At 43.9% G+C, this 20,329-nt stretch overlaps 1 protein-coding gene across 9 annotated transcripts in view; it reads right to left on the reverse strand.

Annotated features, from left to right (window-relative positions):
• The window catches only part of CLIP1 (CAP-Gly domain containing linker protein 1), a 193,397-nt gene that overhangs the window by 16,719 nt on the left and 156,349 nt on the right, over window positions 1-20,329 (reverse strand). For 6 of the 9 annotated variants that reach the window (XM_040347206.1, XM_040347249.1, XM_040347240.1 and 3 more), the window contains 2 exons: window positions 18,205-18,225; window positions 16,392-16,509 (listed from right to left, as the gene is read on the reverse strand). In XM_040347206.1, coding sequence (XP_040203140.1) covers window positions 16,392-16,509; window positions 18,205-18,225 — 139 coding nt within the window. The remainder of the gene's footprint in view (window positions 1-16,391; window positions 16,510-18,204; window positions 18,226-20,329) is intronic. The other 3 variants (XM_040347253.1, XM_040347212.1, XM_040347262.1) reach the window with 1 other exon arrangement.

Genomic DNA, 20,329 nt, shown 5'->3' on the forward strand with positions numbered 1-20,329 from the left:
GCATAGAGTATGCAAATTCGCTAGATACGGCAATCCACGAACGTACGTCCGGCGCATTTTTTTACGTTGTTTCCGTAAGGCTTTTTTCGGCGTATTGTTACCCCTGCTATATGAGGCGTATCCTATGTTAAGTATGGCCGTCGTTCCCGCATCGAATTTTTTTTTTTTTTTATTTATCAGCAAAGAAACCAGTCCACACGGACCATCAGCATACAATAATAACAGCAGAGATAATAAAGCATGTATACATATACAAATCCGTACATGAGTCCATACACATATAAACATTATTTCAGTGGGGCGTCAAAGTGTAACTTAAGCCCCGGAGGGGATGTGTCCCCCAGCGTTCAAAGCTATCTCCTCATGCCTTCCGCATCGAATTTTGAAAATGTTACATTATTTGCATAAGTCGTTCGCGAATAGGGCTTTGCGTAGAATGACGTCACCGTCGTAAGCGTTGGCTTGTTCCGGTTTAATTTCGAGCATGCGCACTGGTATACCCCCACGGACGGCGCATGCGCAGTTGAAAAAAAACATCATTTACGTTGGGTCAAGACGTATTTACATAAAACACACCCCCATCACATCCATTTGAATTGCGCGCCCTTACGCCGCCTAAGTTACGATACGCCGCCGTAACTTACGGCGGAAATTCTTGCAGGATACAAAAAAAACTAAGTTACGGCGGCGTAGCGTATCGGAGATACGCTATGCCGGACGGAGGAATGCGCCGCGCTGCGTGGATCTGCCCCATTGTTTTCAGTCAGCAAGCCTTGAACTCTGGTTTCAACTGATCACATTCTCATATATATCCTGAATTCTTAAATTAAGAAAAAAAAAGCACTACCGTTTTCCTACAAGGGAATATGTGTGCATACAGACCAAAATTAACTCAGATCCGGATACTTCATTAAATTCCTATTTAAGATAGTTACTGAATTTTACACTAATGTTATATAAATCTGAATGTACAGCAGAACCAGAACAGACAACAAGTTATATCCAGAGACACAACATCTATGTTATCTAAACAGGTCACTCACACCCAAGACCATGTAAACTAACCTTAACATCCATAGTCCTTGTTACTCTTTGGAATTCTCAAACAGTGTCTTATGGTTTAGCTTGTGTACTGATGAAACAATCAAACCACCACTAGATACTGCATTTTGTTCTGTTTCAAAAGGCTATGAATTAACTATTTCAGATGGATTCAAAGAAAAAAGAAGCTATTGTGCCTTCAGCATGTCAGCTGCACAGTAAATCCAACGCACAGTTGTCACTTATTCCAAGACAGATTTTTAGTGAGTCAACATCTACGTTCCAGGACTAAAAGGCCAAATGCACAAGACTATAAATTAAATGAATTCTATAAAAAAAATAAAAAATAAAAGTCTTTTGCACTTGCTAGTTAATTTTTTTCTTGAAAACTATTGAGGAACATAGGAAGGGAGTAATTCTTAAGCATTTGAGTTACACTGCCACCTTCAGGAGGTTTGGACACTGGCAAATTAAAAATAATAAGCCAGCCCCTATGCAGGATAACTTTCCAACTATCATGCCTCAGTTTTGTGAGAAAGCAGTACACAAGGCCATAACACAGAGGGATGGGACCTGTGTCTATCAAAGACACAGGAGGGTAGTGTAACGGGAGGTCCTGCCACAGGAAAACAGATGTACAAAGAGCACAGGGTTCACACATATATAAAATGCGGTGCTCTGGAATATCAACTGCAAGTGGAGAAAACTGGTTTTTGGTTCTCTCTGGATTTTGGAGATTTCAAAGGCCTGTTTCACACAGGCTTCAGCTTGTACAAGAGCAGCGCGTGAACACATGCTGCGTGGTACCCTTGGGACGCACAGGGGTGGGAGTATGCTTGCTTCCTTGTTGTCCCGGATTGTGCACAACGCACATGACGCACAGAAGGTCGCGCCTCATGTGATGTGTCACGTGTCTTGCCGATGACGTGTGGAGGTCGGGTTCGCCTGCCTCTTTCCGTCAGTATAGGCGGTTGCGGGAGACGCAAGGGAGAAGCTCCGGTTTCTGCCAGTTATGGATTGTGATTTTTATGACACACCCCCTGGGGCTCTGAGACCAATCACTTCTGGATTTAACTCAGCTCCACATGGAGGCTTGGAGTGCAGTCCTGAGACCATCATGGCGACCTGGAAGTAGTCACCCATTGGACAGACATCCGGGGGAGGATCCCATTGGTATGGGGTCATATTGTGCATTTAAGTGTGGAGGGCAGCAGTGGAGGAATACCCCAGATGATGCACCATGTTGCGAAATGCGTTGGGGGACCCCACTGTTGCCGTTTATATTTGATCAGCGCTGTTTTTTTATCTTTCAATGTAAGTGTTCTTACCTACATTAAATAACCCTTTATCTACAATATTACGCTATGTGCTTTTCCTTTCCTAATACCATTCGGTTCTGTTGTTTGACCTCCGGTGGGTCACTGCCCACAAGTACCCATATACCTATCTACCCTGGGCATAGCGGATTGAGGTGTTGGATGTCGTGTGATCACTGCAGCTGAAGATTTGGTCATGCAGCATTTATATCAAACTTTGTTGACCCTTTTGAACGTATGTTCTTCAGGGTTCAATACTTCTGGTAAGCCTCTCTCCATTCGGTGGCGGCCTTTTTCACATCGTGTGTCACGTTCGGATTGTGGGAACGTTAGCACTTTTGCTTTCATTGGGCTGCTAATTATTTTATATTAGAGATTTTTTTTCTTCATATATTTTCACCGATATATGTCCATTGGCATTATTATTTTCACGTATTTATTTACACAATTTATATGTTCAAGCTTTTACAAAGCACTTAAAGAAATTTCAGCCAGCTTTATTGAATCTTTTAAAGCAGCCTTCAGATTCAATTTGTAGATGTTAAACATGGTTCCTAATGGGAGTGCTAATTACCGCTTTAAATAAGCTGCTAGCAGACTTCAGCACTACTTATTGGAAACTTGTTTTACAAGCTTGTTGAAAGCCTGCCGAAGCCTAGCAGCTTGTTTGAAAAGTGACAATCAGCACTTCCATTAAAGAGGAAGTAAACTCAGCCCCTCAAATGCGCCTTTTTAATAAATCCAGTCTAATAAAGCCTTCCATAACATTCTGCATTATTCTTCCCCCCTAAGGAAGTTTTACTTTTTTTTCCAGATTTGTAATTCCTACTTCCTGGTTGCAGCCAGCACCTTCTTGGCTACTGTCTTCTGAGTCTGAAGAACAGTTTACTTACTTCTGCCCTACCTGCGTTTCTGTTTGTCCCTGATGTAACCTCGCACATGCTCAGTAATGTTGCAACAAAGCCTCGTTTTCATTCCTGATTAGTATAGCTATAATATCCCACATATTGAAGCATAGAGAGGTGAGCAAGCTTTGCAACACATATTTATTGAACGTTTAATATGATTTTGACACAATCTACTTGATGAAGCTGATCTCCTTGCTCCTGTGTCCCATGCAAAGTGCTGATGTTTACACCCCCCTGTGACATAGCAAGTCACATAGGGTGTTTCAGGAACTTGTGAATAGCACTGTAATCTCGCGGGATCTCTGAGCCATGCCGCAGAGAGGCGATGCTTATGAATGTCAATTCATATACCCACAATAAGCGTGCCGTAAATTGGGCAAAATATGCGAATGCGCTGCTGATGTAATGAAAAGGAAAAAAAACACATTACAAGCAAGCAGAGCAGGTTAGAACAGATTCATACACAGCAATTCGTACAGTGCTCATCACCAATTTAAATGGGGAAAAGTTATATGGGTGAGTTTACAACCACTAACATCTGTGTAAGGATTTCCAAACAGGAGCTGCAGGGAACTTTAAAGGCTTAGAGAAAGCTGCTTGAAGCCTGCCAAATGCTTTGCAAAAGCTTGCTGAACGTTTCATAAAAAAAGCTTCCTCTTATACAGGCTGAAACGCGTTTTAAATAGGCCAATGAGTTTTGGGTGGGAAGAGATCTCCAATCCAGCGTCCAGGTCTTGCAGGAGACTGGCAGGCTGCGAGTGCAGATGCACACAGCCTTTAAAATTAAGGACTTTGTCATAAGTCAGAGCCAATGGCGTCCCTAAGGGGGGGGGGGCAGAGGGGGCCCTGACCCCCCCCAACATTATGCTGTGCCCCACCATGTATTTTGTTTGGGCCTCCGCTGGAGTAACACAGTCTCTCCTGAGAGGGAGAGCGTCCCCAGTAAGCTTCTGCGGGGGATTCCTCCCCCCTCCCTCTGCTCACTGACACTGCAGAATTTGAGCGCTCACACAACCACAGCCGCCCGATCTGCTCCTTCCCCTGCATCCTCATTGGCACGGAGAAGAGCGAGTTGCAGGAAGGACTCCACGAGCACTGTGGGGGGGGGGGGGGGGGGGGTAGGGGGGCCCAAGCCTTCATCTCAGTTACTGGAAAAACAGACTGATCTCTACCATCCTTGACAGGAGAACCAGCCTGTAAATTCCGAGAGTGGTGACTGCAAGCTGAGCCGAGTGTCAGTCTATGACACTCTTTCACAGCCCAGCGAGTCCAACGACCCCCCACCCTCACTCATGAGCAGGGAGGAATACAGCTCCTCCTCCTCCCAGTCCCACCCACACTATCCCGGCATGCTGTATCTGAAGAGAGGGGATGTGTGGGTGAAAAATATGAAAATCGGCAGCATTCCTGGCTGTGTGTGAATGATGCCCGAGATTCTAGCCTGGACAGTGGGTAAGTCTGTGCACTGCAGACTGCAGTACACTTAAATCACTGAACTGCATTATCTGCATCACTTCTCTCCCCCATCTGTCTTCCTCCCCCTCTCCTGTTCTTTCAAGACATTCACAATTTACTTTCACTTTCAGTTAGGCAGGTAATATACAGTGCAAATTTCTTTCCTGCATCCACAGATTGCAGGAAAGAAACTTGCATGATTCCCCCATCAACACAGACAATGGTGACAGGGGAATATCCCTCCTGCCCAGCAATTGTATTCTCCCGACAAACAGAGATTATCACTAGTGGCTATAGCAACCACTAGTGATAATCATAAGAGAATCTGCTCATTAATGGTTCAAATCTCAGCCAGTTCCTGCTGAACCAGCTGAGATTTAAACTGTCTATGGCTGATCTTAGCTCGTAGGCAGCCCATACATTGTTTACTTTTTTTCATTCAACTATTAGGTTGAATGAAAAAAAAAAAAAAAGAAATGATCCAATTCCCCCATCTACACATTATAGTCCTGTCCCGGCTATTCACATCGCTGGTCTCTGTCTCCATGGCAGCGGCGGCAGCACATTGGAACCTAGTGTTAGAGATGGGCTGGGCATGTTCAAAATTCCACATGCCAGAGCCTGCCAGGAAGCCCACACTGCACAGCGCTAATCACAGGCAGTGAGACATTTCCCGGTCCGCAGCTGCACAGATCAGGAAATGTCTCACTGGCTGTAATTAGCACTGTGGAGTGTCGGCTTTCTGGCGGGATTGGGCATGTGGGATTTCAATCACACCCAAGCCCATCTCTAAGGGCCCTTTCACACTGGGGCATTTTTCAAGCGCTTTAGCGTTAAAAAAAGCGCCTGTAAAACGCCTGAAAGAAGCTGCATCTGCAATCCCAATGTGAAAGCTCGAGTGCTTTCAGAGGCCTTTCACAAAGCGCCTAAAAAACGCCCGAAAAACGCCCCAGTGTGAAAGGGGTCTAATGGTTGTAGACAGTTGAGCTCCCTGCAGGTTGCTTAGCAGCAGTGAAGCCTTCTCTGACATGCTGATCGGGATGCAATCCAGGTGATGCTCCTAGTCAAATCCTAGTGTTAAATATCAGTGATTTTATTGATCAAAGCCCACACTTTACAGGCATAGAGCCCACATGGCTGCTGAGTAGGGGTGCAACGGATCGTGACCGATCCGCGATCCGTACGGGTCAGCCTGTACGGATCGGCACAGATTGCGATGCGCGGAACGCACCGCCACTGCGGCCTTAGGAAAGGCCGCGGCTTTGGCCTACCTCCGGAGCGGTCGGCCATCTTGGTACACCTGGCGGCGGCGGTGCGCGCTGACGTCATCACCCCTCTGCTCGTGGAGCTTCTATTCTACGAGAGCGCGCAAAGCGGTACAGTGCAGTACAGTGAGTTGGATCATTTTTGGACTGGCTTTTATTATGCCTAAACTATTGGCTAACTAATGGTAATGGCTATTATTACTAATATGTGGGGGCAATGTTATACTAGTACTACTGGCTATTATTACTATTGTCATGTGGGGGCAATGTTAAACTACTGGCTATTATTACTAATGTGGGGGCAATGTTAAACTACTGGCTATTATTACTAATGTGGGGGCAATGTTAAACTACTGGCTATTATTACTAATGTGGGGGCAATGTTAAACTACTGGCTATTATTACCAATGTGGGGGCAATGTTAAACTACTGGCTATTATTACCAATGTGGGGGCAATGTTAAACTACTGGCTATTATTACTATGTGGGGGCAATGTTAAACTACTGGCTATTATTACTAATGTGGGGGCAATGTTGCACTGGAACAGTGATGGCGATGACGAGTGGGGGGCAATGGTGGACATTACGTGATGAGTGGGGGGCTGGGGGCAATGGTGTATTGCGGGATGCAGTAATTTCAACACAAAATGGAGCTTATTTGCTTAAATACAGTATTTGTAAATCCGACGGACAGTTTAAATGTTAAAATAAAAGTGAAAATCAGAGGTGTTCTGTCACATTAGCAACCATGTGAGGTCAGCAGGTTTGCTGCGGCTTTTAAAAATTAACATTAAACAGTCCGTCAGATTTCCAACTGTATTTAAGCACATGAGCTCAGTTTTGTGTGGATCTGAAAATGATCCGATCCGTGACTCCTGATCCGAGGATCGATCCGATCCGTGAGTTTTTGATCCGTTGCACCCCTACTGCTGAGCATACGGTTGATTATATTTATGTGGTTGTACTCTTGATGCTAATAAATACTGTGTTTATTAGATCTGACTGGGAGCATCACCTGGATCACATCCCGATCAGCATGTCAACAGAGAAGGTTATACAGCATTACTGCTGCTAGGTGACCAGCTGGGGGCTCGGCTCTCTAAAACCAATAGTGCCAGCCTTTCCCTGCATGCACCCATAATGTCACCAGCACTAGGTCCTAATAGACTGCCGCCACTGCCAAGGAGACAGATGCCAGACCAGCGCTGTCAATAGCAGGGACAGGACAGCTGGGGAATCTCACAGTGGCAGAACACCAGGGCCCAGTGGCAAGACAACCCTTGCAACCCTGATAGTTCTCCCACTACTTTGCCCCCTTTATTTTCTTAGTGTGCTGGTTACATATTTCTCTGGTTTTCTGCCACCCTGGGGGGCCCCAGTATAGTAGGAAGGGAGCTCACTGCAGAACATGTGAAAGGGCCCGTTGTGGGATCATAGTAAAGGGCCCCAGGATATATATAATTGCATTTTATAGTTGCCCCCCCTACTTTTGTCCCTGTTTACCCATGTGCCCCCCCTAAATATGAATGCTGGAGATGCCACTGGTCAGAGCTCCACCTGGGGACAGCAGGCTCCCTTTAGAAAACAGGTGTGTTCCACTAATAAGAAAGCACTCCATGCTGGAGGACAGATTCCCTGTCCATAGGACTGAGAGTTGAGATGGCCAAGCGAGTCTGGCAGGCGGGGGGAAAAGACAATTGGGCGCGTCCAGGGGACTGAGGGAATCTGGAGGTCTCATAAGTGAGGACCTGTCCCTTTTAAGGTCTGTCACCCAATATATCAGATTATGTAACTTTTCCTCTCTGCACACTCCTCTGCTTTCCCCTCCGCCCAACTATACGGAGAAGACCTCTTACGTCACCAACTCTGCTCCAGGCCCATAAGGCATGGCTTCATCAGAGGGATACTGTCCACCAATTACTTCTGTAATTACTTGTTACCTTCTCACTCATTACTTTTGTAACTATTTTCTGTCCCCTGAATCCTTTACGGCATAAAAGCAGTCAGATCATTCAGGTGTACAGATCCCACTATGCCACCTGGGCAAACTTTATTTTTTTTGCTTAAGTGCATTGAAATAAGCTTCCAATTAATTCAACATTATTGGACATCTACCTTCAAACACATGGAACAGCTATGAAATGTACATGATCTCCCAATCAAACCCATTCATATGTTATATAACATTCTACAAAAGATAAAAACTTGATCCTTGTCTGGGAAGATGACCCTTAAAAAATTTCTAGAATTTATGCATCACCTTAACAATAATGCATGGGGGCAGACCTTACAAGCCATTCACACCCAAACACCAATACATTTCTGGATGTCACTCCATAAAGGGAACATAGATGGCAAAATAGTTAGAAAAAATAGGATTTTTTGTACTCACCGTAAAATCCTTTTCTCTGAAGTCCATGGACGGACACAGCTCCTTAAATCTTGACAAGTGGGTTATGTTCCCTGTTTACAGGAGAGGACTAGGCAGAAACATGTTAAATAGTTAAATACATGTTACATTAACAGAGTTGAACAGCCCCGCCCAGGGGGCGGTCCCTCCAGACATAACCCTCCTCACTGCAGCTTGCAGCCTCAGTTCGTAACAAGCAGTACAAACCTAAAAAGGAGGGGTGGGAGCTGTGTCCGTCCATGGACTTCAGAGAAAAGGATTTTACGGTGAGTACAAAAAATCCTATTTTCTCTTATCATCCATGGACGGACACAGCTCCTTAAATCTTGACAAGTGGGACGTCCCCAAGCAGTGTCAAAAAACGAGGGGTGGGAAATATATCAGTAAAAACAATTTTAACTTCACCCCAAAACAAGCAGAGCTCCTCAACGGAGGAGGTGCAACTTTAAACAGCCACCGGCAAAAACTAGCGGCTGAAAAAATCATAAGATGCACTCACAGCAACCATGTAAATTAAGGAAAAAGCGTGAACGGACGAGCAAATCGCCGCCTCGCACACCTGTGAGACCGACGAATGATGTCGGAAAAAAACCCCCCCAGGAAGCACCAATTGCCCTGGTCGAAAGTGCCGTGACCGGAAAGGGGGGCCCGCCCCTTAGGAGCATAGGCCTGTATGAAGGCCTGCCTGATCCACGAGAAATGGTGGTTGACGAGACCGCCAGGCCCTTTTGTGGACCAGACACCGACACAAAAGAGAGTCAGAAGCTCCGAAATGGAGCCGTAGTAGGCTGGTATACCCGCAAAGCGCCTACCACGCCTAAAGTATGAAAGGCCGAAACCTCCTTCGGAAGAAGGGAAGGTCGCGGGCGCACCATCACCTAATCCTTATGGGGGATCAAGCATGGCGGCTTGCAAGACAAGACCGCCAACTCAGAAACCCCTCTAACAGAGGTAAAGGCCACTCTAAAGGGGCCACCTTCTGAGATAGTGTCAAGAGAAAATCTCTCTGATGTTTCCAAAAGGAAGGTTCCTGAAGAACCGAGAGCACCAGAGTCAAAACTCATGGGGGAAGAGATGGGCCAAGAGGGGAAAGTATATGACAAACCCCTTGCACACAAAAAAAAAGGGACCCACCAGGGAACGGGCCGCAAAAAGGCCACTAAAAGAACACAGCCAAGGCTGAAATCTGCCCCCAAACGGTGCTTTAAGCAATTTTTAGATCCAATCCAAGCTTTAAAAACAGCAGGACCCTGGAAACCGAGAGTACGCCCGTGGACGTCACTCCATCCCTTCGCACCAAGAGAGGTGCGACGGTAGATCCTCCGGAAGAAGACTACGGTGCCCTGTTGAGATGACCAAGTCAGACAGACCCTGGTCACCTAAAGTCTGGCTTCCAATAACCATGTTGAGCAAGTCAGTGACTGTACAACTGGAGGAAGTATGGGACCTTGAGACAGGAACCTCCTGCCCTGGCAATCGCCAGGGTGCCTCCGCTACCAGGCGCCCGATATCAGCGTACCAAGGACGCTGAGGTCAATCTGGAGCGATTAGAATCATCGGGATCTCCTCAGCATCCACTCTATGGAGCGGCCGAGGAAGCAACTACCATGGAGGAATGGCAAAAAATCACCGATACAGACAACACAGGGCCACCAGCGCGACTGACGCGTCTGTACAAGATCACTAGACCTGGCCACTAACTTTGACACCCTTGCGGCGGAGACAAGCTGCCAGGAGATCCATGCCATGTGAGGCTCACCTCCTGCAAGGGATCCGAAACACCAAGCACAAAGACCAGTTGCCCTGGTCCAGCATCTGGCGACTCCAGAAGTCAGCCTGCCGGCATACCTGATGGTAGACTGAAGCCACGGCCGTGGCGTTGTCTGGCTGAAACCAGATCGGTCGAACACAAGGAAAAGCATAGCCTGATCGCCTAAAATAGTAGGACAATGAACAGTAGACAGCACCTGGTATTCCCAGGTGGTCTCCCACCAGGCACTAGCCAGGCCCGACCCTGGGTAGCTACCGAGACCAGACACATTCAAGGAGGTGTGGTCATAGGTCCATGCAAGTCCAGCGACTCAGGGCCGACTTGACCCCCCAGTTTTGTGAACCCCCAGGTTCACAACCCGTGAGCTGGCATCTGTTGTAAACACCGACCACTGGAAGGAAGGAACAACTTCCCGGACCGAAGAGTCGGGAATCTCTGTCACCAACTCAGAGAGACTGACTAGGTGGCGCACAGGAATCGAATGATTTCAGAGACAAGAGATTTTTACCACCTGGACAGTAGTTCCCCTGGAAAACCAGGGTGTGGAACTGGGCATACAGTATCACCTTGAAGGCGGCTACCCACAGACCCCGAACCAGCAGGCGCCCGGAGAGAAGACCGATTGCGTGATGCCAATACCTTCACCGCAGACTGAAGAGTCTGCAATTTCTCCAGGGGAAGAAGGACCTTTGCCACTGAGGAGTCTGGATCAACACTAGATACTCCAACGCTGAGTCGGAACCTAGCATGCCCATGATTTGAACCCTGGGTCGCACACATGGAGGGCAGGCTTGCTGCCACTGAGCTACACTTTCTGGCCTAAACGTTTAACATCCACCCGAATCTTCGGAGGGTCTGAATGGGAATAACCCATCCACTAGGTCGGAGACAGAAGCTGCTCTCAGAAGAAAGTCGTCCAAGTAGCCAATGAGGCAAAGCCTCGCTGTCCCAACAAAATTCAAATAAGTGCGAGCTCCTAGCTGAAAACCCATGGTGCTGACGCCAGATCAAAAGGGAGGGCCACAGGCTGACAGAGACCCTTCTCTCATCACGAAGCACAGAAAAAAACACTGTGACATGTGCAAAACGGGACATGCATGTAAGCGTCCCTGATGTCCGAGGACGTCAGGACATCCCCCGGATGAAGCGCAGCTACCACCGAACAAATGGATTCCATGCGGAACTACCCGACGTTCACAAAGGTATTTAGGGCCTGAGGCCCATAGAAAACCCCAAAACTCTCGTCCTGCAGGAAAGGTAAAATTACCTTGCAGCTTAGCAAATCCCACACTGCCCAAGGCAGACCGACGGGCCGGGAGAGGAAGACACAAGGACAGAACTTTGTTCTGTGGATAGGAGGAAACACTATCTAGTACTCCGAAGAGACCACCTCGCAGACCCACTAGTCGGAGAGCAGGGAGGTTTCACTAAATTGTGAACCTGCAGCAATGCAGCAAGGGAAAGGAGCAGGGAAGTAAGGGGAAGGGACCCCCGAACCCCAGGAATGCACAGCCGTACCAACCCAACGAAGCAGGAGGTACTGTACTTACCCGTCCAAGCGAGGACTCGCTGACACATTCCTGACAGAACTACAACCGAAATGGAGGTAGCTGTCGGCCCGGTCCACTGTGAGCGAGACAACACCACAGCCCAGTCATATGTGGACCGCGGACTCACCGGCCACCCCAGGAGTCATGGGGTATGGCGTGGCAGACCAAGCCTCTTTGCAAAGGTGTGCCCACGCTTGCTGGTCGGACTGAGTAGACTACAAGGATCTATATTATCCAGCCTGTCTCTCAGCCAACAGTTGAAAGAAGATTCTTCAAGAAAAAGTAAAGTAAAATAAAATAAAATTTCTCCTCAGGGCGCTGGGCCCAAAGGGAGCCATACGTCCTTCTCCTTTGCTAGGCAGAACAAAACTGAGGCTGCAAGCTGCAGTGAGGAGGGTTATGTCTGGAGGGACCGCCCCCTGGGCGGGGCTGTTCAACTCTGTTAATGTAACATGTATTTAACTATTTAACATGTTTCTGCCTAGTCCTCTCCTGTAAACAGGGAACATAACCCACTTGTCAAGATTTAAGGAGCTGTGTCCGTCCATGGACGATAAGAGAAAATTGCTTTTAAAGGGTGGATAATAACCGCTATCTTGGTTACGGGAGCTGAAAATAAAAACCCTAGCTAAGAATTGGTTTTCTGGACAACGTAAAGGGGTTGTAAACCCTCATGGTTTTTCACCTTAATGCATTCTATGCATTAAAGGTGAAAAACCTTCTGTAGTGTTGCAGACCCCAGTTCTTGGTAATGTCACTGTTGTGCCATATTCTCTTCACTTGATGACTGTCTTCACTGTGTTTCATTGTATATCTAATGCCTTGTAAATTCTTTTGAACCCTTCTCCTGACTGATACATTTTAACAATGAGATCCCTCTGATGCTTTGGACGCTCTCTGTTGACCATGACATTTGCTGTAGGATGTGACCAAGAAAATGTCAGGAAAGACCTACTAGAACAGCTGAACTTTATTTGGGCTTAATCAGAGGCATTTTAAATAATGGCAGGTGTGTACCGATTCCTATTTAACATGAGTTTGACTGCGATTGCTTAATTCTGAACACTGCTACATCCCCAGCTATAAGAGGGTGTGCACACTTATGCAACCACATTATTTTATTTTTTTATTTTTACTCAACCCCCCAAGTTCTGAAAGGATTTATCTTTGTCTCATTTTTTTTTACATCACAGAAACCTTACATTATAGCAGGGGTGTGTAGACTTTTTATATCCACAGCACAGTTAAATTCCCATTTGTAAAGCATGGCATTCCCCGCCTGAGTCCTCCCTTGCTCGGTGTGTCATTCCATCCATCCACCCACCCACCAGTCACATTCCTCTTTCACCCACATCAGTCACATCCCTCTCACTTTTACATAATTTTCCTCGCCATTAAATATCCTTCTCCTAAAAGCCTCTCTGCTAGCCTGTTGTTTACAGCTGTTACATGTCACGCTAAAACTCCCTGTCTGCCCTTAGCTTTAGATCCTTTTCACACTGGGGCCATGGCCGTGTTAGCACTGTTTAAGCAGCGCTTTTCGACCGCTAGCAGATTTCTTTTAACCCTAAAGAAGGGGTTAAAAACGCCTGTGTTGGGGTGCCTCCGAACCGCTTTTCAGCGATCCCAAACCGCCCCAAAGATGCTGCTTGCAGGACTTTTCCCCAGTCCCACAAGCACACCGCCCTAGTGTGAAAAGACACACTGAAATGATAGGGAGGTGATTTTCAGCCGCTATTTAGAAGCTATTTCTAGCGCTAAAACACATGAAAACCACCTCAGTGTGAAAGGGGTCTTACACTCTATGGATCCGCTTCCCCACTAGCCAGTCATCTGCTCCCATCAGACTCCATGTCAGCTCCTAGTAAATTGACAAATTTCCATAAGTTCCAAACAGCCACAATCACCTTCCATTCCACTTGTACACTATGCCTGCCTATTCATGGTCACTCAATACTCTAATCAACCCAAGTTTCATTGATGATCGTTCACTATATTTCCCCCCCTTAGCCACTTCCCAGATATTCTCCTCTGAACAGCACAGCCCCCCAAATGTTTCTTTAAAAACCCTTTGCAGACAGATCATGCTTAAATGTGGGGAAAAAAGCAGCAGTGTGGGTTGTTGCTCAAAGAAGCTAACAAAACGCAGTGCTCCTACACCAGCCAAATGCAAGTAATGATTTTTTTTATGTTCTCCGATCTGTTTTTAATTAAATGCACCACTTCCCTACCCATTTATCAATTTTCCCTTTCTCATCCAGTGATCACAAATACCTGGTTCAGTCCAGTTCACACCACTCTTTCTTCAAGGGAAATGCTGTTTTGTCTGCCTTCTTTCGCTTGAGACCATAGCAGTCTAACTTTTTTTTTTTTAACAATACATTTTAAAATAATTTATTTAAATTATTGTTTATTTTGTTACACCTCTTGTATTTTTCCTGGAGGTTGTTTCAGATTCTCCACACATTTACTCCTCTTTACTTGTTTAGATCTTCCCCCACAATAGGACATTTATGCCACCTCTAATGTTATTGCCATTACCACTGTTATCCAGATCTATGGTTAGATATTATAATGGTCAAGATGTTGAGATGTATTTTCTTTCCCCAGTTTATCAATATTTTCCTGTATGTTTATAAGATCCCAAAGCACATTTTACTAGTAGTGAATAAAGCACACTTTTTTCTGATCCTTTAAAATCAGGCATTTTTTCTAAATATCAGCCTATAATTCAGAGTCAGCCTGCATCCTGTACTGAAAAATTAAGATATAACTATTGCTTTTACTGCTTTTACAATGCCGATTTAAAAAAATGAAAGTGTATGCTGCGACCAAAGATTTCCTTTAAAGGCAAAGTTCCAGGAGCCCCCAAGTGTGGAGAAATACTATATTAACAGGGGGGAGTGCGGGTAACCTGTTGATGTCTTCTTTAATACAAACAGCATGCTTTTAGTAATTTTATATGTCCATTTAGCTTTAAAGTCATCTTAAAGCGTATGTAAAGCCAACATTTCATTTTCCTGATAGGTGCCTGCTGTACAATGTACTTGTATAAAAAAGCATGCTCCATTCTTTGTATTGCTTTCTTTGTGTGTAATCCATGCTGTTCCTGTCGGTCTCCCTGCTTTCCTAATAAAAACTTACCACACTAGGCAGGAGACACTTTGTGGTCAGTTCTCTTGCTGGACTCTCCTCCAATGATCAGACTTGTTCCGACACCCCTCAAGCCTTTCACTGGGAAGACCAGTGCACTGCTGTTTCTCCCCCCTCAGCTCTTATGCAGCTGAGAACAGAAAGTACGTTATCACTTAAAAAAAAGGGGGGGGGGGGAGATTTTATAAAGAAAAAAAATTATAGCTATACAGAAAGCTTTTGCCTTCCATTTCTATTTTTAAACTGTTAAACTGAATGGGTTGTTTTACAAGGAGAGGGTTTACATATACTTTAAAAGAGCATTTATATGACCTTCCTGGATTTAACGTGTATGTTAGCGCAACATTTAATGACCCATGTATGTGTCTAGTGTACCATGTACTTACTGGTTTTAAAAAGTAATCGATTCTCTGTAGATTTCTTCCTTTGTGTGAAATACCTGATGATCCTGCCAGTCCCCCCACTTTCCCATTTCAAACTGGCCATGCTGGGCATGAGAGCACATCCGTCTCAGCATGGTCAGTTTTCTGGCTGTGAAAGGCTTGTGCTGACACACCCCCTTGCACTTCTTTTCACTGGGAATCCCTTATATGCAGCTGATAACAGAGGTGATTACTTATTGAATTTTTATTCAGATATATCTTTATTTCTTATTTTAAAAAAAATGTGTGTGTACATTATATTTTTTTATATTTACACACACGCACACACACACACACACAAATGTGTTGCCTTTAATTTCACATACATTTAATTAAATACAATTTGATAGGCATTATGAATACCAATGACATACCTAATGAAGCTAACTGCACTTAGAAAATCCATGGGATTCAAGTCACATAGAAAATATAACCACACATTTTCCCCTTGTATTTCCTTGTGCTTGGAGAGCCATCATCGGGCCCATGTCCATGTAATTAGTACTTCATTTACATTGTAACAAAAGGGTCAACCGCTCCAGCTGTTGTACTAAAGAAAACACCCGCCTTAAAGTGGAAGCCAGGCACAGGCTCAGCACGAGCAATATTAAAGAAATGGATTCTGGACAGCTGCACTCCAATAAAAGCCTTTATTGTAATGAATAGTCAACGTTCACGTGACAGAAGCAGGACAAACTTCTGACGCGTTTCACATTGTTGCTTAGCATAGCTATGACTAAGCAACAATGATGTGAAACGCGTCAGTGTTTGTCCTGCTTCTGTTGTCACGTAAAGGTTGACTATTCATTACAATAAAAGGCTTTTATTGGAGTGTGGCTGTCCAGAATCTATTTCTTCAATATTGCTCGTTTACATTGTAGTCTGAATGCAGACTAGACCGGAGGATAATACATCATGGAAGGCAGTCACTGAAGAAACAGATCAAACTGCTGGAAGATCTCATTATAAGTTTATCTATCCTTCTGTAATATGGTTTAGCTGATCCCTTGTTATAGGTTAAGACCTGCCCATCCATCTGGATTCCATACAACCAATTGTAGGCAGCAGAATACACATTACTATTTAATACCAGCACTTACTTCCTTCCGAAGTCTTTCCAGTTCTTTGTCTTTTTCAGTGACCGAGGCACTGGTACTGGAGAGAGACTTCTGTAGAGAGGACTTCTCTTCATTAAACTCTTTCTTTAGAACAGATTCTCTGTGTAAAGCAAAGTAAAAAAAACAAACAAGGAAGAAGTAACTAGAGTACATATTAAGGATTTGCTTCTAGTAAACTCTAAATGGTCACACTAGGGCTGCAAGTAATACACCAAATAAAAGTTGTATAGTTTAAAGTAAAAATTCTGAGATCTGCAGCTAGGCATTTTGGGTGGAGGGGAAGCAGTGGTACACATCTCTGTCCTGTGCCTTTTGGCCCCATGCAAAACACTTCTGAAAGAAAGACTTCCTGATCTGTGTGCCAGACAGAAGATTTCCCGTTAAAGTCTCTAGGCAATCTTCTCATAACAGAATTGCAAACAGCAGGAGGGCTTAAATTATTTGCATTAAGGCACTGGGGGCAAAGAACATTAAGCAGATTAACACCATTGCCTCCACTCACTTCCTGCATACTAGTTCACTTTAAAATGAGCTTTATAAAACATTTTTAAATACATATCCTGTGGAAAACAAAAAGGTAAATCACATTAACATACCTTGAAATGACATTAAAAAAAATAAACAGATTTATACATTTTTAGATCATCAATTACAGTTGAAATCTTTCAGTGACATTACCAAGAGAGACACAACAACATGCACAGCTTTACTGCACAATAAGCATGCAAAGCATTGGGTATGATGATGGAAGGATCAGCTGGTCCTCTTCAGCTCTATTAATGCTGAAATTTATCTCCTGCCAGTGGAATTATACCCACAAAATTCCAGTCTGTGGCAACTTTCTACTTGCTCAGTATAGTTAAAGCTATTGGTAACTTGAGTAAAAAAAAGGTTAGTGCTGCAAAAAATGATTCTGAAAGTAACTTTTAATACTAAATAAAATCACCTTTAGTTTAAATAGCTGGTCATTTTGATCATACCAGATTTCATTAAAAAAATTTAACTACATGCAAACACTTGGTTCTATTAAAACAAAATGCCATCAACATGATTAATTTTCAAAGATGTGATCAGTCACATACAGTTGGCTAAAATGATGGTGCCAACTCTGTGATCCCTAAATACTGTTGAATAATTTAAGACCTTGATTTCCAATACATGAAACACAATGCCATAATAAATAAAGTAAAAAGAAGCAACATACTGATGGCTTGGCACATGTACACAAAAAGTAAGAGTATCAAGCGGAGAATCTAAACTTTGGTGCCCACAGTCCGTGAACACAAGCACTATACTAAATCCCTGCATCAAGCAAGGTTGCTTTTAGGAAACAGTTAATTTATTTTCGGCATTATAAAATACTTCATGTTTATTTAGTCAGAATAGGATTATTGGATTAGGTCTATTCATCCTTTGCAGAAGATGTCAAGAAGAATTTAAGTTGTAGCACAAATAATCAGCGGTAACATTAGACCCTTCTGTGCCTCAGAGGTTTTAATTATACGATCTGAAAATATGTGAAATGTACATGAAAGCATAAATGGTTACGACAGAAGAGGAGGAAATCAAGAAGGATGCATATTGGATTCAGGTGTTCATAGCACCTTTCTGCTGTATTAGATAAGGCAACTTGATTGGAGAGCACACCACCCAATTACCATTACTACAATTCCTTGGCTCTCCATCGACAGCTGGGATACAAATTCCCAGCATGCTCAACTTAGCCTAAACCTACTCTGCTGGGTCAAAGATTCTTCTCTTATTACTCAAACACATTCAGTAACAAAACAAGTACCTTACTGTGTTACTGGGTAAGCTTAAAAATGCAAGATAACAAAGACCATATGTTAGAAAATGTGAATAGAGAAAATATATGATATACAAGTAGGAAAAAACGTGGAAAGTTCCTTTTTGGTTGGAAAAATAATTGCAGCTTAATTTTTCTTTTACAAAAACAAAAAGCAAGACACTTTGGGACATATGCAGCCAAAATACGTACAACAATGCTGTACTAAAAAAATATGAAATAAAAAAATAAAATAAAAAAAACTATTTGTTGTAACGGGGATAGACTTTCTTCAGTCTTACCATTAAAAGACACACAGATATAGCAAAGGAAGCAAAAAGTAGAAAGGGAGAAAGGAATGGGATGAGCATTGATTAGCAGCGCAAGCTGAAACACAGCAGGACAGTTTGCAATCCACAAAGTTTCAGTTACAGGAAAATATTCAATGTAATACAAAGGTTTGAAAAAATTACTGTGGTCATTTAGTACTTTTTAGTTAGGCCTTGCTATACACAGATAAAGGCTAACAGGGAAAATACATTTTGAAGAAAATCAAATTGATACATTATTTTCTACCTGAATTGAATATATATATTACTGCATTGCATTAAACCCATAACATTACATAGATGACAATTTCTACTGAATTTGGATTTCCTACACACAGTGCCACCATCCATAGCTAGTTCTAATGTAGTTCTAGTCTTAAAGTTTATCTAAACTAAATGCATATATACAATACATTCATCAAGTAATCAGAGCCCTGTAACTTTTTCAATTTAGTCATGTTGCAGCCTGAAACTATGGTTGTTTAAATTCATTTTTTCCCTCATTAATCCACACTCAGTATCCCATACTGACAAAGTGGAATTTTAAAAATTTCTAAACCTATTAAAAAAAAAAAAAAAAAAAAAAAGAAGAAACTTAAAATATCACATGTACTTAAAGATGTTACTAAATCGCAAACATTTTTTACCTTAATGCATTGTTTGCATTAAGGTAAAACAAAACGTTTTCAATTTCCTTGTGCAAAGAGTAAGAGAGGGGAGAAAAGATCAGCGCTGTGCATGGCTGCATCTATTCTCCCCTTGCTTCCTCATCACACAGCATTCAAGGAAGTAGGAGGAGCCATTTGCTCTTGCTGCTGTCAATTAAATGCAGTGAACAGGAAGTGGGGGGTGGGCCTGAGCGTGCAGACTACGTTTCTCCCCATAGCAAGCGGCTGGCTACAGTTGTCCTAAAAAGAAGAGGAGGAGCCAAGATCGCTGCCAGGGACCCCAGAAAAGGATCGGGCCACTTTGTGCAATACCACTGCACAGAGCAGGTAAGCAAGTATAACATGTTTGTTATTTTAATAATAATAAAAAAAAATCTGACTTTAGTAACCCTTTACTCCGTACTTTGTTGAAGAACTTTTGGCAGAAATTACATCCTCAAGTCTTTTTGGGTAGGAAGTGACAAGCATTGCACACCTGGATTGTGGGAGTTTTCTGCCATTCTTTGCAAATCCTCTCAAGCTCAGTCAGGTTGGACGGGGACCATCAGTGGACAGCCATTTTCAGGTCTCTCCAGAGATGTTCAATAGGGTTTAAGTCAGGGCTCTAGCTGGATCACTTTAGGACATTCTGAGTTCTCTCTAAGCCATTCTTATGTTATCTTGGCTCTGTGCTTAGGATTGCTGTCATGTTGGTAGGTGAACCTTCGCCCCAGTCTGAGGTCCTGAGCACTGTGGAACAGGTTTAATTTGAGGAAACCTCTGCACTTTGCTCCATTCAGGTTCTCTTCAGCCCTGACCAGTCTCCCAGTCCCTGACGCTGAAAAACACCCCCACAGCATGATGCTTCCACCACCATGCTTCGCTGATGGTATTGGGTAGGTGATGAGACGCCTGCATGCCTCCAGACCCAACATTTAGAATTGGGGCCAAACCGTTCAATCTTGTTCCTCACTGTGAGAGCCCTCCAGGCACTTTTTTGCAAACTCCAAAAACTCCAAGTGGGTTTTAATTTGTTTTGCACTGAGGAAAGGCTTCTGTCTAGCCACTCTGCCATAAAGCCAAGATAGGTGGAGGGCTGCAGTGATGGTTGTCCTTCTGGGACTTTGTCATCGCCACACAGGATCTCTGGAGCTCAGT

The sequence above is a fragment of the Rana temporaria genome, chromosome 1 (assembly GCF_905171775.1).
Source record: "Rana temporaria chromosome 1, aRanTem1.1, whole genome shotgun sequence".
Classification (NCBI taxonomy): domain Eukaryota; kingdom Metazoa; phylum Chordata; class Amphibia; order Anura; family Ranidae; genus Rana; species Rana temporaria.